The sequence below is a fragment of the Triturus cristatus genome, chromosome 1_2 (assembly GCF_964204655.1).
Source record: "Triturus cristatus chromosome 1_2, aTriCri1.1, whole genome shotgun sequence".
In the NCBI taxonomy this organism is placed as follows: domain Eukaryota; kingdom Metazoa; phylum Chordata; class Amphibia; order Caudata; family Salamandridae; genus Triturus; species Triturus cristatus.
In genome coordinates, this window is record NC_140580.1 from 126830639 (window position 1) to 126851112 (window position 20474).

The 20474-nt window shown below is 45.7% G+C and overlaps 1 protein-coding gene across 1 annotated transcript in view; it reads right to left on the reverse strand.

Annotated features, from left to right (window-relative positions):
* Positions 1-20474, reverse strand: part of LOC146866940 (importin-9-like) — a 96539-nt gene that overhangs the window by 26711 nt on the left and 49354 nt on the right. Inside the window, exon 2 of the mRNA XM_085618460.1 lies at positions 14102-14163. Within this exon, the coding sequence (XP_085474586.1) occupies positions 14102-14163 (62 nt within the window). The remainder of the gene's footprint in view (positions 1-14101; positions 14164-20474) is intronic.

Sequence of the window (20474 nt, forward strand, 5' to 3'; positions counted from 1 at the left end):
TATCTCGGGAACAATCGAGGTTCCGCGCGGCGGGACGGATCCGGAGGAGGTATTTCTTGTTTTGATTTTATGACCCGAGTGGAAACGCGATCTACGGTTTGGCTGCGGCTGGGTGTGCCAACGGGGGCCTCAATGCGCCGCGGACCCGGAGGACGCCCGTGCTGCGCCCTGTGAAGAGCTCCGACGGCGGGATGGATCAGACACAAGTGCCCCCCCCAGGAGGGAACATCCTCAGAGGTGCGGAGACACGGCCGCGATTCCCCGGGCCTCGTGGGGGTCTCTCGTCCCCCGATGCCGTGCACTGGTGGTTGACATGAAGCGGGCTGACAGGTCTTACGGCTGCCAGAGGTGCGTCACTTTTGAAGCAGTTCTCCGGAAAGCTAACTAGGGAAACTCTCTCAAACTTTGCAAAGCCTGGCTCCGAAATGTTTATGGGCTGTTTTAGAATAATAACGAAAAAAACAGTGGGTCTGGTAATGAGAAAGGCAAAGTTCCGACATTGCGATCCAAGATTTTTTCTATGTTAAAGTTGATGGGAGGGCACAGCATTCCTAAACAGAAAACTGAAAGAGTGCAAGTACCAGAGCGCACTGTGACCTCAGTAGAACCAACATTTCACAGACAAGAACACCACTGCCTTTCTCCGAGGCGAAGCAGAAATGCCTCGGAGAAACGCAGTGGCGGTTTCGAATTCGGGGGCGTGTTTTCCTTTTCTCTCCTCTTGCCATTGGCTGGAGGAGATAATTAGAAAAGTTGGAAAAAACACGCCCCCGAATCCGAAAAGGACGGGGCCTGTTCGGAGTGACGGACCTCTTCTCCAATGGCTGGCCAGCATTCAAGAGGCCAGCCAATGGAGAACAGGGGAGAAGAGGGGCGGGTTCAAGCCCCTCTTCTTCAAGTCATTAAATCTCGGACCGAGACTGCGCAAGCGCAGCCTTCGAGCCGAGACCTAAAAAGGGCTTTGTATGATCTTTACCGAAAAGAGAGGGAAAGGACCGAGCTTGTAAAATCTGCTATTAAAAGGTACATTCCCGTTTTGGAAACAAGTGACAGGTCTAATAATTTGCCCCAGGGTTACTTGCGAAAGAAACAGGCAGATGGAATAGGAGTTTGCTGTTTCGTTTCAGGGACGGGAGCATTAAAAACCTACTTTGCTTCCCATTAGTCTTCCACAAAAATTCGGAACATTTAAGCTGTCCCTGTAATTTAGGTGGAAAACAAAGCCTTTTACATTTTATGTTTTTCTGTGGTTTTTATGTAAAATATACTAAACATTACCTAATCCCGTATTTTAGAGAGAATGTACTGATGGATTTTAACCTGGCATTTAGAGATTTATTGATGCTAGGCTCTGACGATGTAATCTTCAGAGTTAGTTGTTTTCTTCAATCTGCTATACGTTCTCGAGCATCAATGATCATGGTCTGATTACTCAGTTTGCATATTGTATATTTGTATTAGTGGTGGCTCTTTTGCACATGTTATAGCTAATCAGTTGTGGATTGTCTCAACTGTAGCATATGCCAGGCTGAAATATAATGCACGTAGTACTGTAAAATAATGTTATTGTTAAGATACCTGTATTTGACAGGAAGTTTACTTTATAAAATTAACTGTGATAGTTCCTTAAAATTTTTTTCAATGATTGTTTTAATTTGGATGAATTGTTGTGATGTACATGTACTTTTATGGATGTTTTTAATATCCGAATAAAGATCTTTGATGATGATGAAAAGTATTTCACGCCTTAAGGAATATGTGTCAGACTCATGGCTTAGTTGACTGCTGGCAGTTGTTAAAATCAAACGATCCAGGGTACACTTATTTTTCTAATCCACAAATGCCCCATGCTAGATTAGATTACATGTTTATTTCTAACTGATGTAATTCAATTTGCCATATAGAGAAACTACCACAAGTACTATTGGACCATAATCCGTTAGTACTAGAGCTGGAAATAGAGGTAGCCAATTTTAACTCTAGGTCCTGGACATTTGACAGAGCTTAACTCCCGGATACTGAATATTGCACCAATATATAAAAAGCTGGATCCCAATATTTTTGGAAGAGAATATAGGGAGCACCACAACTGAGGTGGTATGGGATGCCATGAAAGCAGGAATTTGGGGGGGAAACATTGCGATATTCCCTGAAACTTAACAAGCAGTCGCTAAAGACATTACAGGATAACCTGGTGGTAGCAGAAGAGAATTTGTTCAGGGCGGTTAAGGAAGGTCAGGATCTTGGGTCAACACAACGGCGGATAGCAATTGCAATGGCAGCCATTATCAATGTATTTACGGACAAAGCTGTAAGCAAAGTTGTAGCATGGAAGGAAATCGTTTATGAACTAAATGAACAGGTTGGCTACCAACTAGCAGTTTGCACCAGGCAGCAAACGAAACCCAATATAATTTGAGGAATTATCGATCCGGAGATGGGGCAGACCACCATTCCAGATTCCATAAGGGATGCATTTGGGAGGTTTTATTGCTCTCTTTATACGGCTGATGACAAAAGGGATCAGGGGGATATTAAAGGGTACCTAAATCCCGTACCATATGAGAAATATGAAAAAGAAGAACAGGAAAGCTTAGATAGTCCACCATGCTGATCAGAATTATGGGTGACCTTGAATAGCTTAGCAAAGGGGAAGTGGCTGGGACCGAAAGCATACCAACCGAGTTTTACGTCATCTTCGCGAGCCAGTTAAAAAAAAAAAAATCCTTAATGAACTGTTCGTATATATTTAACGGAGGGCAACCCCCGGATCATGGTCACGAGCAAAAATTGTGGAGTCCTTAAAATAATTTTTTTTTAAAAACCCTGGCACAATTGGGTTCATACCGCCCCATTACATTAATAAACTGCAAATCAAAAATGTACTCAAAATTACTAGCGAGCAGATTAAAACGCATAATATACAAGGTTATTTCAGAGCGTCTGACAAAGGTTTGTCCCTGGGAGGTCCACAATAAACCACACCTTGAGAGTTATCACACTGTTTGATATCACTACTGTTGCAGGAGACCCTATGGCATTGGTTTTATTAGATGCAGAAAAAGCCTTCCATAGGGTCTCCTGGCAATATCTGTGGATTGCCGTGTCTAGGATCGGGATAGGGGTGGGATTTATTCAAGCAATTAAACAACTATATGTCGAACCATCAGCCGCAGTGATGGTGAACGGTATACTCTCGAAAGAGTTTCCAATCTCTCGGGGTACCAGGCAGGGCTGCCTATGCTCCCCTCTTTTGTTTGCGATCTATATTGATACATTTATTCGTAGATTAGAGAACAATGGCCAAATACCAGCAATATGGTCTCAGAATTGGGCTACCAAGACCCTCGCCTACGCAGACTATATTGCTTTCGTGATGGCAGACTTGCACTCTGCATTAACGGTAATTGAAGAGGCAGAATGCTTCAGACAAATCTTGGGGTATGCATTGAATCGAGAAAAGACCCAGGTTGTCCTCAATGATGAGATCAAGATGACGGGCTAACGGGTGGTAGAAAAGGCTATATACCTAGGCATCAGTGTTACCTCCAGGTTAGACAATATGGTTAAGGAGAAATCTGGAACCCGTGGTGCGCAGTATGAAAAAGGACCTCCAAAAGCTTAACAACCTTTATTTATCCATGGGAGGAAGATGCAACGTCATAAAAGTGCTCTTCCTTCCTTCCATAAATCTTATATCTTTTTAGAGCAATATGTTTGGAATTCACACCACAGTGCTTCAAGTTAATAGAGCATACATTCTCTCGATTTATCTGAGCATATGCACGACCACGGCAGGCATTTAGGTTTCTCACTCTGCCTAGGGATAGAGGGGGGCTGGCTCTCCCGAATTAGAAATATTATTGGGCCACTACACTAATACATAGCCAAGAGTTATTACAGACCCAATCGGACAATGGACAGATAAAATCCCCTCCGCCTTTGAACGTATATTAGGGAAAGAAACCAGTGGGTGTCTGTGGCACCAGCTGCAGGACAGCTACTAAAAAAAAGTCTGGTTCAAGACCCTCTTTAGTGTTTTTAAAGTATGGAGTGCCATACGGAGAGTATGTGGAATTGGTAGATTACCATTCTATACACCCTTAGATAATAATTTTGCACTCGCGGAAGTTTTTAGAGATGCTTGCGTGGGAAAATGGAAGAGGGCGGAAATTAATCGGATTGGTAGTGCTTTTTCCCCCCACTGGTCTTTGATCCTTCAAAGAACCGAAAGAAGATTTTACTTTGGATTGGTGACATTTTTTAAAATGTATCCATATTAGATATTTTCTTGTACAGAAAGGAGGGGGCAGGCAAAATTTGAGAAAGTTGAAATTATTGAAAGAATAAACCAAGATAAAGTAAGATCTATTGGGGGGATACACACACTTATAAACGCAGCCCTCCCAAATGTCTGGACAAGTACTCCAGAAAATGGCAGGTGAAAGTAGGAGTGTCAGACGAGACATTTTTGTATGCCCATGAGTTATCGAAGTGGGTTTTAATGTCTACCAGGCTACAGGCACAGTTTTATAAAACTTGCTTTTTGTGTTATACACCTGACAAAATCGCAAAATGGGGTGGAGGGAAGGGAACATGTTGTCCTCACTGTGAATTTTAGAATACAGATAGTGTTCATATTTTTGCATCATGTCATGTTCTGCAAAAATGTATTAAAGACATTATGAATTTTCTATCGGAAGTTTTAAAAACGGAAATAACTGTCTGAGAATGTAATCCTGCTAGGGACTTTTGAGACTAATCGGCTAAGGGCAGGGCATTAATTGATTTTTATTTCTATGGCGGTTTTACAAATGTTTATTTGAGGCTGCCTGGTTGGATTCCAATGCCCCAGCTTTTCAACAATGGCTTGCCAGGTTGCTAACAATGTATAGTCTAGAAATAGCCATATAGGCGAAAAGGGAGTGATCAGCGTAGAAAAGGTATGAAAATGTTTAACCCTCTACGTGTCTGGATCCAAACTCAAAGCAAGGAATGAAGATGAAGTAAGAATATGTACTTTATCGTATTTGCACTAGTCACTTTAGGACAATATCTTTTCTGGGGTTATTTTTGTTATTTGTAATAAATGAAGTAAATTGTATTGTAATTAGAAATAGGAGATGGAAGTAGTTTACCACGTTGCATGAAATAATGTAATGAATTTTGGAATGTATATGGCGTATTAAACTTTTCTCCTGTCTGAGCAGGGGGTGGCGGAGTGGGTGGGATATGTGTGGGGTGAAAAATGCAAAATGAATAAAGATTGTTACAAAATAAAAAAATAAAAAATGCTTGACAAATTTAACATTCCATACTTGGTGGACATGGCTTTGCATCATTCAAAGTGTAGATTACACAACCTACCACAAAACACACTCTGCATTCTTCTAGGAAACTACACCCTTGATGTCTACCTACAGAAAAATAAACTGCCAAAATTGATCCATGTCAAACACTTAAAGAATTTTACAGATATCACAAGGATCTCCCATGTCACTTTTAAGAGGGGTACTATTCAAACAATAACCAGATCTAGAAGAGACCGCCCCCTTTAACTCTTAACTTCCATTCTCTGTGTATCCCCTTTATATGCCACTTTCCAGTAAGAATTATTGCCTCCATCTAGGTACGCCGATCCACATTCCATATTATACCAAAAAGTAAATTCACTTACCAAGCCAAAGGTGTTTCACTATATTAGACTTTGACAGGCCAATTGGGTCCAACATTTTGTGTATTCAAATGCTTCTAATGTCATTAAAAAAAATTGTAGCTTCTACACCACCTGTGTCTTATCAGACGCTGGGCTCATCATTCAACTCTTCTATTCACAATGGTGTATTTAATGTAATGCTTATCTGACCGCTCTCTGAGATTTATCACGTACCAATGTTATTTTTCAAAAAATGTAATAAAAAAATACTCCATTTTAATAATTACTTCTCTATGCAGTCGTATAACCTGATGTACTTGGGTGAAACGCTTCCATGTGAAATACTTTTTCTCCCAACTGTCGCAGGTACCCACCAGGGAAGCCAACTTTCCCCATTCTCTTTCTGCTGGTTACTGAGCCATTGCTAGCGACACTTGGGTATAATCCCGATATTAACAGTATTAACTTCAGCTCTTGCAGGCAATTGGTAGCTGCATAGGCTGAGGGCGTTCTGTTATTTACCGAGGAGGCTGATTGGGTCATTCCCCGCATTATGCAGGAGCTAGAGAGGCACTCCGTGTCAGGCTGCTCCCTTAACAGGGACAAAACCGAGGTCTTACCACTAAATATCCACTGTACTTCCTCAGTGATAGACTATTTGAGTTTGAAATGGCAGCCAGAAGCCCTTAAATATGTAGGTATCTGGTTTGGTAGAGACTTGAAAAACTCAATCACCACTAATGACAATAAAACACTGACCAAAATAAAATAAAAAAGTTGAACGCTTGGTCTCCCAAACTTGTTACCTGGTGGGGTTGGGCCGAAACTGTCAAAATGACAACAGCTCCACTGGTTAATTTATTTATCAGTATGCTCCCAGACGTTCCTTCCCCCCTCCTTTTTTAAAACCGTGGACAAACACATCTCTGAATTCCTACGCAATGACAAGAAAGCGAGGATCTCCATGAATACTTCGAAAATGAATAAGACCAAAGAGAGCCTTAACCTTCCCGACTGTCCAAGATATCAACAGGCTTTCAAGGCCTCTGGTGGTTTAGGACGCAGGATGCCCACTTCATCATATTCTGGAAAGCTTTGTTACATGCCAAATAGTTTTAAGGCTGATCTCATGCACAGGCTCATAGAGCCAGAAGTTACCCTTTGCTCGGCTCTGGTGGGCTCTCTCCGAGTATTTGTTGGCTTGCGCAGCCTTCAGAATGACAGGTTAACTCTCATAGGATCGGGGGGTGCGCTAGGTTGCGCGCGACCAAGATGGCCGCACACCAGTGAGGCTCCTGCCCTGCCGAGCGGAACAATATCCTTAGGCCCCATCCTTGGCTAAAACTAAGCTCTGTTTTCTACACCACAGAAGACCGGAATCGCCACTGATCACGGCGGTGCAGTTTCTGGACGAAGGAGACCGATCGCGAAGAAATGGCAGACTGATGACGGTCCCTACAGACGGCTGCCCCTCCGGCCTCGTGTGGGAAGACGGCTGCGACGGCTAGGCGAGCCCAGGGTCGCGTGGGCCCTGCGGGCGGGTGTGGTTTGCCGGCCCGTCATACTACTGTATGCCGTAATAGCACTGTGCTCCTCCGAGGCGGGTGCCTCTGCCGGATCCCCTGCCTAAGGACACTGCGCAGTATAGCGCCTGGCCCGGGAGACCTTCACAGTCCCCTGATCAGGTGTAGCTGCCATAGCCCGGGGGGGGGGGGGGGAGGGGGGGAGACAGCCGCCATTTCGACTGACGGGCGCCACGGGAACCAGCACAAGATACTGCAATAGTAGACGCTGGCGGGTGACCTACCCAAGCAGAACTGTGTGCGGCGGGGACCCAGCGGAGCCTCTCCCTTCTGTGATCGTGTGCAGCATCGCCACCAGAGTTGTCATCCTGCAAATACCCATAAAGAATACGCTGCGTGACGGCCATTTTGAGTGAGGTGCGGAGTCCCTCTGGCACCATTGGCGGCTGACTGCGGGGGGAGGTGCGGCACTCCTGACAGCCACGGATTAAGGCTGCGAGTCCCGACTATCTCCGGCGCATCTAGTGGTGGCTCCCTGCATTGCCAACGATTCACACAGTGACATACCGCGTCATAGCACCACCAGCACACGCGAGGAGCGGGCACAAAGAGAAGGTTGGGCCGATGCCCGGAATAGTAAGGGGGACGGACAGCTCAGCAATACAGTTGTGGGGGTTGGAGGGAACAGTGGGCCCAACACGCCGAACACCTGTGCCGCTCTGACAGGCTTACGTCCTGGGCGCTCTTGGGAAGGACTTACTGGGGCAGCCTCCAGATACATCTCGACGTCTAGGGAGTGACGGTATATACCGACACTATGCCCGAGGGCGCCCCGTTAAGTCTCAGCATGGGGCGTACCAATACCAAGCAGACAAAATTGCCATTTGAAACACGCAAAACACCCAGGTCCAGCTCGGCGGATCACGCAGACTCGGATAGCATGGACACTCAGGAGGAAGATTGGAAGGCGCTCCTTCATGGTATGAAACAAAGCCTCACAACCATCGCTGAGAAAATAGATACCATGAATACACGTATGGACTCAGATGTTAATAAACTAGACCACCATGAACAACGTCTCAAAGAAGCAGATAGAGTGTCTGACCTGGAGGATGGCGCCACGGCAAACAAAGAACATGTTTCGCAGATGGATAAATTGCTCAAAATAATTGCAGATAAGAACGAGGATTTAGAAGCCCGATCCAGAAGAAACAATGTGCGCATCCTGGGCTTAGCGGAATCGACCAATACGGGTCGCATGGAAGACTTCATTGTAAAATTGGTCGTGGAGCTGTTCGGTCGAGACTCCTTCTCTGCCCACCTCACGGTGGAGAGAGCACACAGATCCCTGGCTGTCCGCCCACCCCCTGGAGTACCACCTCACCCAGTGATAGCACGTTTTTTAAACTACAGTGACAGACACGGTGTTTCGCCTTGCTCGAGAGAAGAAACAAGTCCACTATGAAAACACCATACTGTCGTTCTTTCCAGACTTCACGCAAACCGTGCAAGATGCAAGGCGCAAATTCACTGCTGTGAAGAATAAACTACAGGCGCAATTGATTGCCTACACTATGATGTACCCAGCGAAACTAAAGATAACACTCCAGGGGAGGCAACATTTCTTCCAAAACCCACAACAAGCAGAGGACTACCTCAAACGGAATAGTCGAGCTGCATCTGCCGGAACGGGCAGGCAAGAACACTCCAGATCCCAGTCTCCCCTATCAAATCCAGACTAAGACGAGCAACTGCTACCGAAACACGCGTGATCAGCATTGGTGATCTGAATCCGAGGAACTGGCCTACATTGGTGATGTATTGAAGTTTATATATCATTATTATCTGTTCCGCCCGGACTCTCACCTCCCTCCTGCCATGGCAGCCCGCTGGTGTAGCGGGTAGGTGCAACAGTGGAGGAGAGTGGGTACGGCGTGAGCCCCTAGTGACTCTCCCACGAGGGCGTTCCCCCAAATCTCCTACAAGGAGGGACAGTATTGGTTGGACTGAAGGTTCTTAACAGTAGGGAGGGTACGTATGCCCGGCGAGTATGGGATGCCGTAGTGGGTGGGGGGAGGGTGTTTTATGTTTGATGCAATGTTATCTACCCAGTTGGTTAGCAGGGGCAATATAGTATTCAGTCGCAGTCACGATAGACGAAGGCATGACAGACATCACACGGGATATTAACAATCTAAATGTATGATCATGGAATATACGGGGTCTGAATAACCCTAGGAAAAAGAGGCAGGTACGAGGCTACTTAGACATCGCATCGCAGTCGCACTGCTGCAAGAAACACACTTGAATGCGGAACTCGTACCTCATATCGTTATTTTGCATTGTACTCCGGTTACTCTCGGGGAGTGGCCATTTTCAAACGAGGAGTGAGGTTCATGCCCAGTGGGTCAGAAGCTGATACTAACGGGAGGCACTGCCTGGTATGGGGGAGGCTCAACTCATATGACGTGACATTCGCGAATTATTACGGACCTAATACTGACGATCCACATACTTTGCTTTTACTATGGAGTAAAATCCAAACGATAGGTACCACTTATGTTATCTGGGGGGGGGGGGGGGGGGGGGGGGGGATTTTAATACAGTGGTGCAGCCCCAGATGGATAGATCTCTAGTTTCCCCAATGCATTTCACGACCACGCACCGAGTACTAAAAGATATAATAGACAACAACTACCAACTTGACACATGGCGGTATAAACACCCTATGCAGCGGGAGGGCACGCACCATTCGGCGGTTCACTCGTCTTGGGCTCGACTTGACTACCTGATCGTATCAGTCGGGATGGCGCATTGGCTAGTACACGTAACCCATGTGGCTCACACATATTCAGATAATTCCCCCGTGGTGATGGAGCTGCAGCCCCCGATAAGCCACACCCCGTATAACAGTTAGCGTCTCAATCCCCTGCATCTCCAAGACACAGTTTTTAGGACGGAAATTGAGCGGGAAATTAAGGAATTTTTTTTACGGAATGTGCAGTCTGTTTCCAGCCTCACTGCTGTCTGGGAGGCATTTAAGGTCACGGCCAGGGGATGGTGTATCTCAAAGGGTGGGGGCATACTCAAAACTCTACGCAGGGACCTGCATAGCCTGGAAGGGGAACTTAAAGCGCTAGAAACAGAGCTTCAGGCACACCCTAATGATGGGGCACATAGAGCTAAAATACGGGAAACACTCACAGAATACGAGGAAACCACGAGCAGGGAAAGTAACTTCTGAGGGAAACCATACCTGGCCAGGGTTTATGGTGAAGGTGATCGTCCAGGGAAGGTTTTAGCACGCATGATTAGGCCCCCCCCCCCCCCCAAGTTCTCAAACTTTGTCGCGGAGATACAAGATGCACAGGGGACCATATATAGAAACCTCTCTGATCAACTCAATACGTTCAGGGAGTACTATAATACACTGGCACCCCGCTCGATTTGCCACAATACTTAGAGGACACAGCATTGGCATGGTTAGGACCTAATCAACAAAAATTCCTGAATTTGGAATTGGAGGTGGACGAGATTACTGAGGCAATAATGCATATGAAATCAGGGCGAGCCCCGGGCTCAGAAGGCCTGCCAATAGAATTTTATAAAGCCTTCGCACCAATTTTAGCACCCATCTTGAAAGAAGTGTTCTATGCGGCGTTAGAGGAGGGCAGCCTACCGAGAACCATGCGGGAGGCTCAAATAACCGCGCTACTAAAACCCGGCAAATCCCCGCTACACTGTGAATCATACCGACCCCTATCTTTACTGAATTGTGATACTAAAATCCTAGCAAAGGTTTTAGCGATCCGCCTCAGTTTTTCGATGGAAAGATTGGTGTTGCCGGATCAGGCGGGATTCATCCCAAATCGTGCCACATCCCACAACCTTAGAACACTTTTAGCAGTACTGCAAGGCATAGATCCCAATTGCTCAGCGGTGGCGGTTTTTGACGCCACCAAGGCGTTTCATTCAGTAGAGTGGGATTACCTGATGGGAAATCTGAGTTACATGGGGATGCCCTTTACCCTCTTGAACTCGGTTAAACTGCTGTACACGCGGCCGATAGCCACAGTCCTGCTGAATGGTGCACGTTCTTCTCACTTTATCGTTTCCAGAGGCACAAAGCAGGGATGTCCGCTATCCCCAATTTTATTTGCTTTGGCCATCGAGCCCTTGGCAGCAAAGCTACGACAGCATCACAATGAGAGATCCCTGATTTATCCTGCTAGACAATTGCTTATCTCCCTCTATGCGAACGATATGACCCTGTATATCAAAAAGCCTCAAGAGAATCTTAATCCTGTGTTGAGGGAGATAACCAAATTCAGCGCCATTTCTGGAATACAAATAAATTGGACTAAATCTGCAGTATTCCCCCTCACCCACAAAACCCTACCACACAATTGAATTATCCCCTGGTTTGGGAGAGTGACGAGTTAAAATACCTAGGGGCACATAAAACCAGGGATGCGTGCGAATTATGGCGTAGATATTGACAAGACAACATCACCAAATGGATACGACTACCACTGTCGATGGCAGGGAGGATATCCCTTATTAAGATTATTCTACTACCTAAATGCCTGTATCTCTTCATCAACATCCCATACCATCCCAGGAGGTCCTTCTTTAACACACTTAAGACACAACTTATAAGACTTATATGGGGCGGGAAACATGCGCGGCTCAGCCTAGCCACATTGATGTTGCCGTACCAACAGGGGGGATACGATGTTCCCAATTTTGAGTACTATTACTATTGTGCGCAGGCACATTTCGCAGTTTACTGGGTTCACCCACCTTCCTTCATGCCTCATCTGGTGGTGGAAGACGGCTATATGTCGCCGATGCCTCCAGAGGGCTACCTCTTTACTAGGGCGAAGGAGCGAGAGCGAGACCCCTCCACGGTGGACTGTACTCTCGCTGCGTGGAGACAGATTGCACGCAGGTTAGGAGCCCCCATGATGTATTCCCCTAGGATGCTCCTGCTACGTAATCCCTTATTGCAAGTCACAAATGAGGGGATATGCCGCAAACTGCTTGATGGTCTGCATTACACCACCTGGGGGGGGGGCCGGGGGGGGAATCTATATATCGGGGGACAATTTCGCTCTAAGGCACAATTCTTTGGCACACGTGCCCACAACCAAGGACACCTTTATGTATATTCGACTTAGGCAAAGCGTAAAAGCGGTAACCCCTGCATTTCCCGAAGAGCCAGATATATTTGCACCCCTACATGACTTATTACAGGCGGAAGCCCCACGACAGGTCACATCACTCTTGTATAAACACATACAGAATGCGCCACCTCCCCAAACTCCACGGGCCAGACGGGAATGGGACAACGACCTAGATATACCACTGACAGACGAGCTATGGGAATTTAGTTGCAAGCAGACGGAGGAGGTCACAGGCAATAGTAGGCTACGCCTCATACACTTAAAATTTCTGCATAGATTATACCATACTCCGGTCAAACTGCACAAACTCCTACTGCGGGAACATGACAACTCTGAAAGATGTGGAAGTGAAGGAGCAGATTTCATACATTTAGTGTGGAGCTGCCCTCAGGTGGCTGCCTACTGGACACAGGTTTTTGACGGGATGTCCACAATGATAGGTGCTCAAATATCCCCGAACCCGCTCATGGCTCTTCTAGGGCTCACTCAGGATATAAAAACAGTGCATAGGAAATATTTGGCAATGGGTTTGCTCCTAGCGAAACGTAAGGTAGCATGCAAATGGGGACGGGGGCGCACTCCTAAGTTCAAGGAATGGATAAATACGATGTCCACGTGGCAAGATCACATGTATTATTATGCCGAAATATTACCCATAAAATCGCGGCCGAAAGACATCTGGGGACCCCTGACTGTCTTTCTCCTGGGGAACGAGACAGTTCAGGGAGAGGGCCAGGGAGGGGGTGGGGAACCAGGAAGGAGGACAGTCCTAGAGCCCGCTCGTGGTCCTCACAGGCAGAATCTGAGGCATTGTCTAATTGCAGTGAAATTGTGGCAAATGAGTAGTGATGCTGGATAGTGGGACGGGTGAGTTTGTGGCTACCTGCCATAGTGGTAGGAGGCTAAACTACCCTCCTAGTTTAAGCAGTAATTGTGATGTCCGCATATCGCATACCCTAATGACCCCGTATACTACGGAATGTAATGCTATTTGTATACTATAATCATGTGCTGCCCTATGATCACTGGATGGGGGTTTTGCAAATGTTAGATAAGGGGGCGGGGGGGTAGTTGATGCTATGCAACAAATTTGTACGGGAAGGTGTAAGATTAGCGCATCATTAATGCACCTGAATTGTTGATTGACATTACACTGATGTACTGTAAAAGAAAAAAAAAAGAAAGAAAAACTCTCATAGGATCAAACAGCCCTTTGAAATACTAAGAATATTTGCTACACAACAAAAAATAAAACTTGATAAAAAGACTCCCAACAAGAGCGGGTGTGACAGACAGAGAGGCATGCATTCACAGAGAATTTGCTTAATTCAGACTGCTCTTGACCAGAAAAGCTCAGCCCAAATCTATAGCTACCGAGACGTTCAGTGATTCTTGTCTACAAGTGAAAGGTTATGGAGGGTGTTTTTTTTCCTTTTCTGTTCTCTTTATTCCTGCAATTGAGAATAAATACCAGGCAGTAGGCAAGTTGCTTCCATAGGGAACCCAGCAGACATTAAAACTTTAAATTAAAGGTAAAGAGACAGCCTACAGGGATAATTATGAACCTATATCAGTGGACTATATCCAGAGAGGCAATCCCAATAGCTTAAATCTACTAACCAGCTTGGGTCGTGAGCACATTACCTTCTCCACGAGTAATTTGTATTTAGAGATGTGATGAACACGCACAGATGGAGGTGAAGTAAATATATACATGTAATAATACTCGGACTCACTTGTCGAATGGCAAGTGCTCCCTGTGGGTCGACAGTCAACTCCGCCAAATGAACTCCGAACTCTGCAAACAGGAGTAGAAAGAAAAGCCAAAGTGAATAGAGTTTTGTACAAATGGTGAAAGTGATTTGCGAATCAGACATTCCCTTCTGTATGCAGCGCGCACAGACTTCAAAGCTGCTACTGGTTGTGTGCAAAATGAAGTTCACAATGTAGTTTTCTAGGATTGTCAGATTACTAAAGTACTGCTCCCTTCCGAGAATTCATCATCAATACTGTAATTTTCCATTATAACTGCTCTTTTTTAAAACCCACCCGAAAACAAAATTAAATATTCTTTAAAAAAAAAAAAAGACGATGGAGCCAACAAAAGCAACAGTGTGAAGATTTCAAAACCAAAGTGTCTCTATAAAATTTTGTTGTGCTTAACATGACAAAGTTTCATAAAACTAAAACAATGGCTGTGAATGGGTCAACCGAATCCTGTTCAGAACGGGAGAAATATATATATTTTTTGAAGTCTGGACGTGTGAGTTGGAGAAAACTATATGTGAACAGTGGAGACAGACAAAGAAAGCTGAGGCAACGTGGCTTGCTCTGAGGTACAGGGTTCATGCCGATTGGCAATGCATTATTGTTTGCCTCAAAGATTTGAAACATGATGGAAAACAGCTAGTCGGAACTTGCACCCTAGAAGAACAAGGCCTTTGCAAGACCTAATGAAGAGCTGAGGCCAAGGAAGTCATGCAAATGTGGCGAGCCGAATCATGAGAGGGGGGGCCTGCCTCAGTGCTTTGAAAGCCAGCTGTCCCTGACCTCGTTCTCGCGTACTAGCGAATGATCTACCCTATGTGCTGTGAATGGATGAAAGTGTGGACAGAAATGCTCAAGTTCTCATTGGTGTGTAATGCCAATAATCCATGCATTCATTACTTCAGCAATGTATGTCTGACTTGTATTACCATCTGTGTTATTGCATGTAGGACTGCCCCTTCCTATTCCGCATCTGAAGGTGGGGCTGCAGAGCACCTATCAGACAAATTTGATAAGTGGTGCCATGTGAAGTGTACTAACCGCAACCAGTCCTTTAGCCAAATTCGCATTTTGAGACTTGGGTGTATACTTTTTCAATTAAAAAAATACAAGCTGCAGAAGGTACGGCGTTGCTAGCTAAAAATACCAGACTGACAATGTCTCCTGACAATTGGCAAACACTGCAGTCACAGGTAAGTATCACTTAAGAGAGAGAGGTACAGTGGAAGCAGGGGTGGCAGGCAGGGTTGAGGAAACATTCGTCACATGTTGGCATCGCCTGTAAAAGACCGGTAGTATTAGGTAAGGCTCAGTCACATGGCTCTGAAAGGCGGCTAGGACTCGTTCAGATTCTGTCACAAGTCAAAGGAATGACCAAGACTGTAGGGCTTGGCAGTCAGTCACTTGGCAGGATCACATCGCAAGGTTGTGTGGGCTGGGAATAAATCAGTTGTATGACAGTTTTGCATGTGAAAGAGTAGAGTGGGGACAGCGTTACTCCACTCACAAGGACCCCTCTACACATTCAAGGCCTCGTCCACCCCTACACTGCTGCATCACAGGACGGAAAAGAAGAATGCAATAATTTTGACCTGGTAGCAGGTCTTTTAAATTCAAACATCCCTCTGGACGGCCTTCCAAAGCATCTGCGAATGCAGTCCAATCACCTGATGTTTTGGCGTATCATCAAGATCGACACTACCCACACATTTGGCACATTCCATTTACCCTTATCAAATGTTTCCATGAAGCTTGAAAAGAAACTTTCAATAAATTGGTATTGGCTACATGAGCCATGTGTCGAAGATGCACCTCAATGGTCATATAGAGCAACACATTGAGTACAGGGATAAAATCTTAAAATGCACAAAATTCTGGCTTCCCTCGCCTCCTTTGATTTTACCATTGCCACAACAACTGACCAAACTGTTCTGAAAGAGTTACGGTTTAGAGTAAAACTCTCCTGCTCCCTTGAAAGACTGGAAAATATATGGAAATGAAGATTGTAAGCTGTGCATGTGAGTGGCTAGCCTGGTATATGATACACTTATGTAAGTTGACAGACTGCATAAGTCCAGAAAACCCTTATGGTGAATTAGGAGGTCTAAGACAACCTTAAAAAGCTCTCTAAGCGGTAGCTGTGGAGAGCAGCCTTCAGGCTTAGTCCAGAAGAAGTGTAAAGCAGCTTGTTTTACCAGAATGCAATCTTCTAGGTATCGATTAAATGAAAAAGAACCACACAAGGTATTTATAAAAATATATATTTATTATATAATACTAACTAACATGTTTAGATATCTCCTACCCAGAGATATGCACAATGCACACAATACTTTGCATACAAATCACATAAACAGCACAGAATACAAAGTGAACCCCAGAGAGAGACCAAACCATATATTAAGAAAGTGGTATAAGAACCACGACGTGTGTCAAGACAATGTCTAGAGGATGTAGAAGTGCCAGGTCCCCAAGGAACCACCAAAAGGTGAGTGACTAGGAACCCCACGGAGATAAGTGTGCAGTGTGGGAACAGGACTGCATTCTCTGTACAAATTAACGTGCAAGTCGTGATTGCAATTTTAAAGAAAAAAGGACCTTTCCCAGTTGTCCCTGAAGAAATCCAGTGGAAGACTTAAGGTTGGAGCGACACCCCACCTGTGGATACCCTAGCACCCACATTACCTACACCAGGGAAGCTGGGTGCACAGGTGTTAAGTAGTGTCAGAAACCGCCGTCGAAACCAATGGAGGACTTCAGGAAAGTGTCACTGCTGGAGAAGGAGAAAGTGTCCGGTGGAATCCGAAGGTGAATTCTAGCTGTTAGGTACCTGCAAGCAGAGGGGACGGTGTCTATGTCACACAAGATTGATCTGGAGACCTGAAGACGAATGCCCACCAATGTTGAGTGTTGCAGGAGAGTCGACAGTGACCTTGACTCTGCAGCTGTGAGGACCAGGCGACACAGATGAAGACTAGGAGCTGTGCACGAGCTGTCCCACGTCGGATGTCGAGAGCTGATGGGTCGGTGTCCATCTGAAGCACCAACAAGCCTTGGCAACTGCAAACAACATGGATGTCGAAGAAGGTGCAATGTCAGGACCAGCAAGGCTCAGTGGACTCACCACAAGCATGGGAGTCAGGGCAGGCCCCAAGCAATCATGAGCCCAAAAGAAACAAAGATGACCCTCAAATGGACCCACAGGACGGAGGCACTGGTGTCCAGAGAGGACCTTAAGCGTCCCACCAAAAGATGCAGGCCACGATACAAACAATGCAGACGAAGATTCTCGTCACTGGAGATGCTCGAGGCTGGGGCTACTTGGAGCCCGAAGATCTTGGTGGAAGGTAGCCAACGAGTCTTTGCAACGGCAAGTCGACGCAGTGCACAGGGGTTCGGTTACTGCAGCTCCTCTGGGGGATACTGGCCTCAAACTTGGTGGTGAGAGGGCCAAGCAGGCCTCGAGAGATGTGGAGAACCCCCACCTGTGTTGCCGAGCCTTTCTGAGTCCCTGGGAGTTCAGGATCAGCAGACCGGTCAGCTTCGTTGCATTACAAGCAGATGCAGGGAAGTGACTCCTCCTCTCCAAGGGAGATTTCTTCAGGTGTCTTTGGTGCCCACAGGCCTTGGAAAGTTCCTGTATGGTACACAGGCGATGCAGCAGACTGAAAGGGGGACAAAGTCGAGCCCAAACGTAGTCCAGCGAAGTCCAGAGTGCCCAGATGGTAGAAGTTGAAGTGGTGTCTGAATTGAATCGTGTTCCATGACGAATCTCGGGACCTACCCAAAGTTATGCCCTTAAGTACACTAGGGAAAGGGTTTGGACGATTTAAGGTTCCCTCCCAAGGGAGGAAGTGTACAGTGGGGAGGATACTCCCATATCCTTTGTCCGATTTCGCGCCAGAGCAAGAGCCAGCGGCTCCCAGAGCTGGTTTTAACTGGACTATGCAAGGAGGCACCAAATGTGCCCGTCATGCAGACTGAGTGGCGCTGGCAAGGACACCCACCCGGCCCCAATACACTAAATCCTGTCTGGGAAGTGGTCACAACTCCCTGTGACAGGATACCTATTGTTCTGCCTTTCGCCTGCTCGAGCCGGACTCAGCAGCTGGAGGGCAGAATCGGGTCTCTGGTCGGAAGCAACCATGTTGTGCTGTCCGGGTTTAGAAGACTGGTGCCGGGAGCACTGAGAGCCTAACAGAGGTGTTCTGGTGCTTGGAATCATACCTCACACCGTTTACGGTGTGGGGGTATGATTCCAACATGTTTGATACCAAACATGATAGGAATCGTTGCAGCCAGTTTCAAGAGGGTTGTCGCGTAATTACGCGGTGCCCCCTTGTATGGTATATGGCTGTTTCACTTACAACCCAGGAGAATGGACTCCGTAGGCTGTAGGGGTATCCTGCTCATGCAGGGGCACCCTCACACTTCGAACCAAGCACCCTGCCTTTAGGATTGCAAATGCCTGCTATAGGAGTGACTTATAGGTTTTCAGTGCAGTGACCCTAGATATAGGAAACCTATATCTTTCGTAAGTGGTGCTAGCATCAGCTTACACAGGCTGCAATGGCAGGCCTATAGTTACAGTTTGAATGGTCTCCCATGGGTGGCATAATACATGCGTCAGCCCATGGGGGACCTCTGGGGTACCTATGCCATGGGTACCTTGGTACCATATACTAGGGACTAATAAGAGTACCTCGGTAACCAATCTGGGATGTACCCAAGTACTGAACAGAACAATTTAAGGGAGAAAGCAGAGAGACTGGGGTCGTGATTAGCAGGATCCCAGTCAGACTAGTCAAAACAGCTTAGCACCAGGCAAAACGTGGGGGTATCCATAAAAGCAGCTCCTACTTTCCTACAGTACAGCTTTAAGAGGAGTGAATTTGATGCACATTAATCCAAAAAGCATATTAAATGTGTTAGCGCACTCAGACCCACAGGTGGTGGGGGTGGTATAAAGGGATGTACAGAGAAGCACCACTAAGAAAACGCATGTGAATGCTTAAAGGCTCGATATTAAAATCCGGCAACCAAAGGCATTAATGATGAAACATAACATGGTAAGGGTTCTTTATCTGTTTTCCAACTAGTTGGGTTACTCTTTCTCTTCCTGAGGCAGCCGCGGCCCTCCCTACAAAGCTTCATTCTTATGTGCACGACTTAAGGGTGTGACGTTATTTGCAAAGGCAATGACAAACATGGGAACCTCCTTTTACATGCAACAAAAAATACATTAGAAGTGCAGGACCAGTTTATCATTACTCAACTCTTTGGGATGCCAGACAGGATGCATGGCCAGGGCTACAAGTGACGATTGGGTGGCTGCCAACGTCGAAGAGGAATTTAGTCCACGTGCCCATCTCCCCAACACCTCGACATTGCGGAAAGGTACTTTAAGAAATTGTATTTGGGGTAGTTGACTATCCACCTCAAGAAATAATCACTAAATTAACCTGAGCTCAATCACTCGGTAGCTATTTCACAGAGCAGACCAGCCTAACTTAGGGCAATGTGAAAAGTATTCCTGCAGCAGCAAATAGTAACAAAGTCAAAATGCCGAATAAAAATCCCTAACCGAATTAGAAATAGAGTAAAGTGTAATAAACAAAGCGACACCAAAATGACAAAAACCCAATAAAGAGAACCGGAGATATGAATTTTTTAAGATTTCAAGGACAATAACACCAAAAAGCACAGAGCGATAATATTATGGGCCGGTAGACAGTTACCTAGACACAATTTCAGGCTGGCTGTGATGGAAAGTGGGTCAGATACATCAACCAAGTTGGTCCCGGTTGCTGACGAGAAGTTACTTATTTGTAAAATGCTTTATTAAAATATAATGTGCAGAGTTTTATCTTTAAAAATGAAGTGTTAAGTGCAAAAATTGTAGTAGTCATTAATACTTCAAAACTATTGGCATGTTGCATAGAAATGAAGTATAGTTTATTAATTTGACGTAACCACAGACCCTGTTAATGAAATAAGACATGAATACCGAAAAGCTTGTTTTTTCAGACTTCACAACCGTTGTGCAAGATGTTTTTCTTCTCTTTGCTGCCGACGTTGCAATTTTGAAAGCTACTGTTTATAAACTAATTATCAGACATTTGTTGTATTAGACGACTGATAGTACAGTTCTCTTTACAAATGATGTAGACGACAGGGAGGATGATTCACATACACATGCTTAAAAGACAATTGAACTCGGGTGAGAATATGAGGGTAAGCCTGTTTCCAGGAGTGTGCTGAAATCCAATTAGTCAACAAGAAGAAGAAAGAATATATTTGTTGCAACAAAGTAAATGTGCATTTAATTAGTGTGTGATCTTA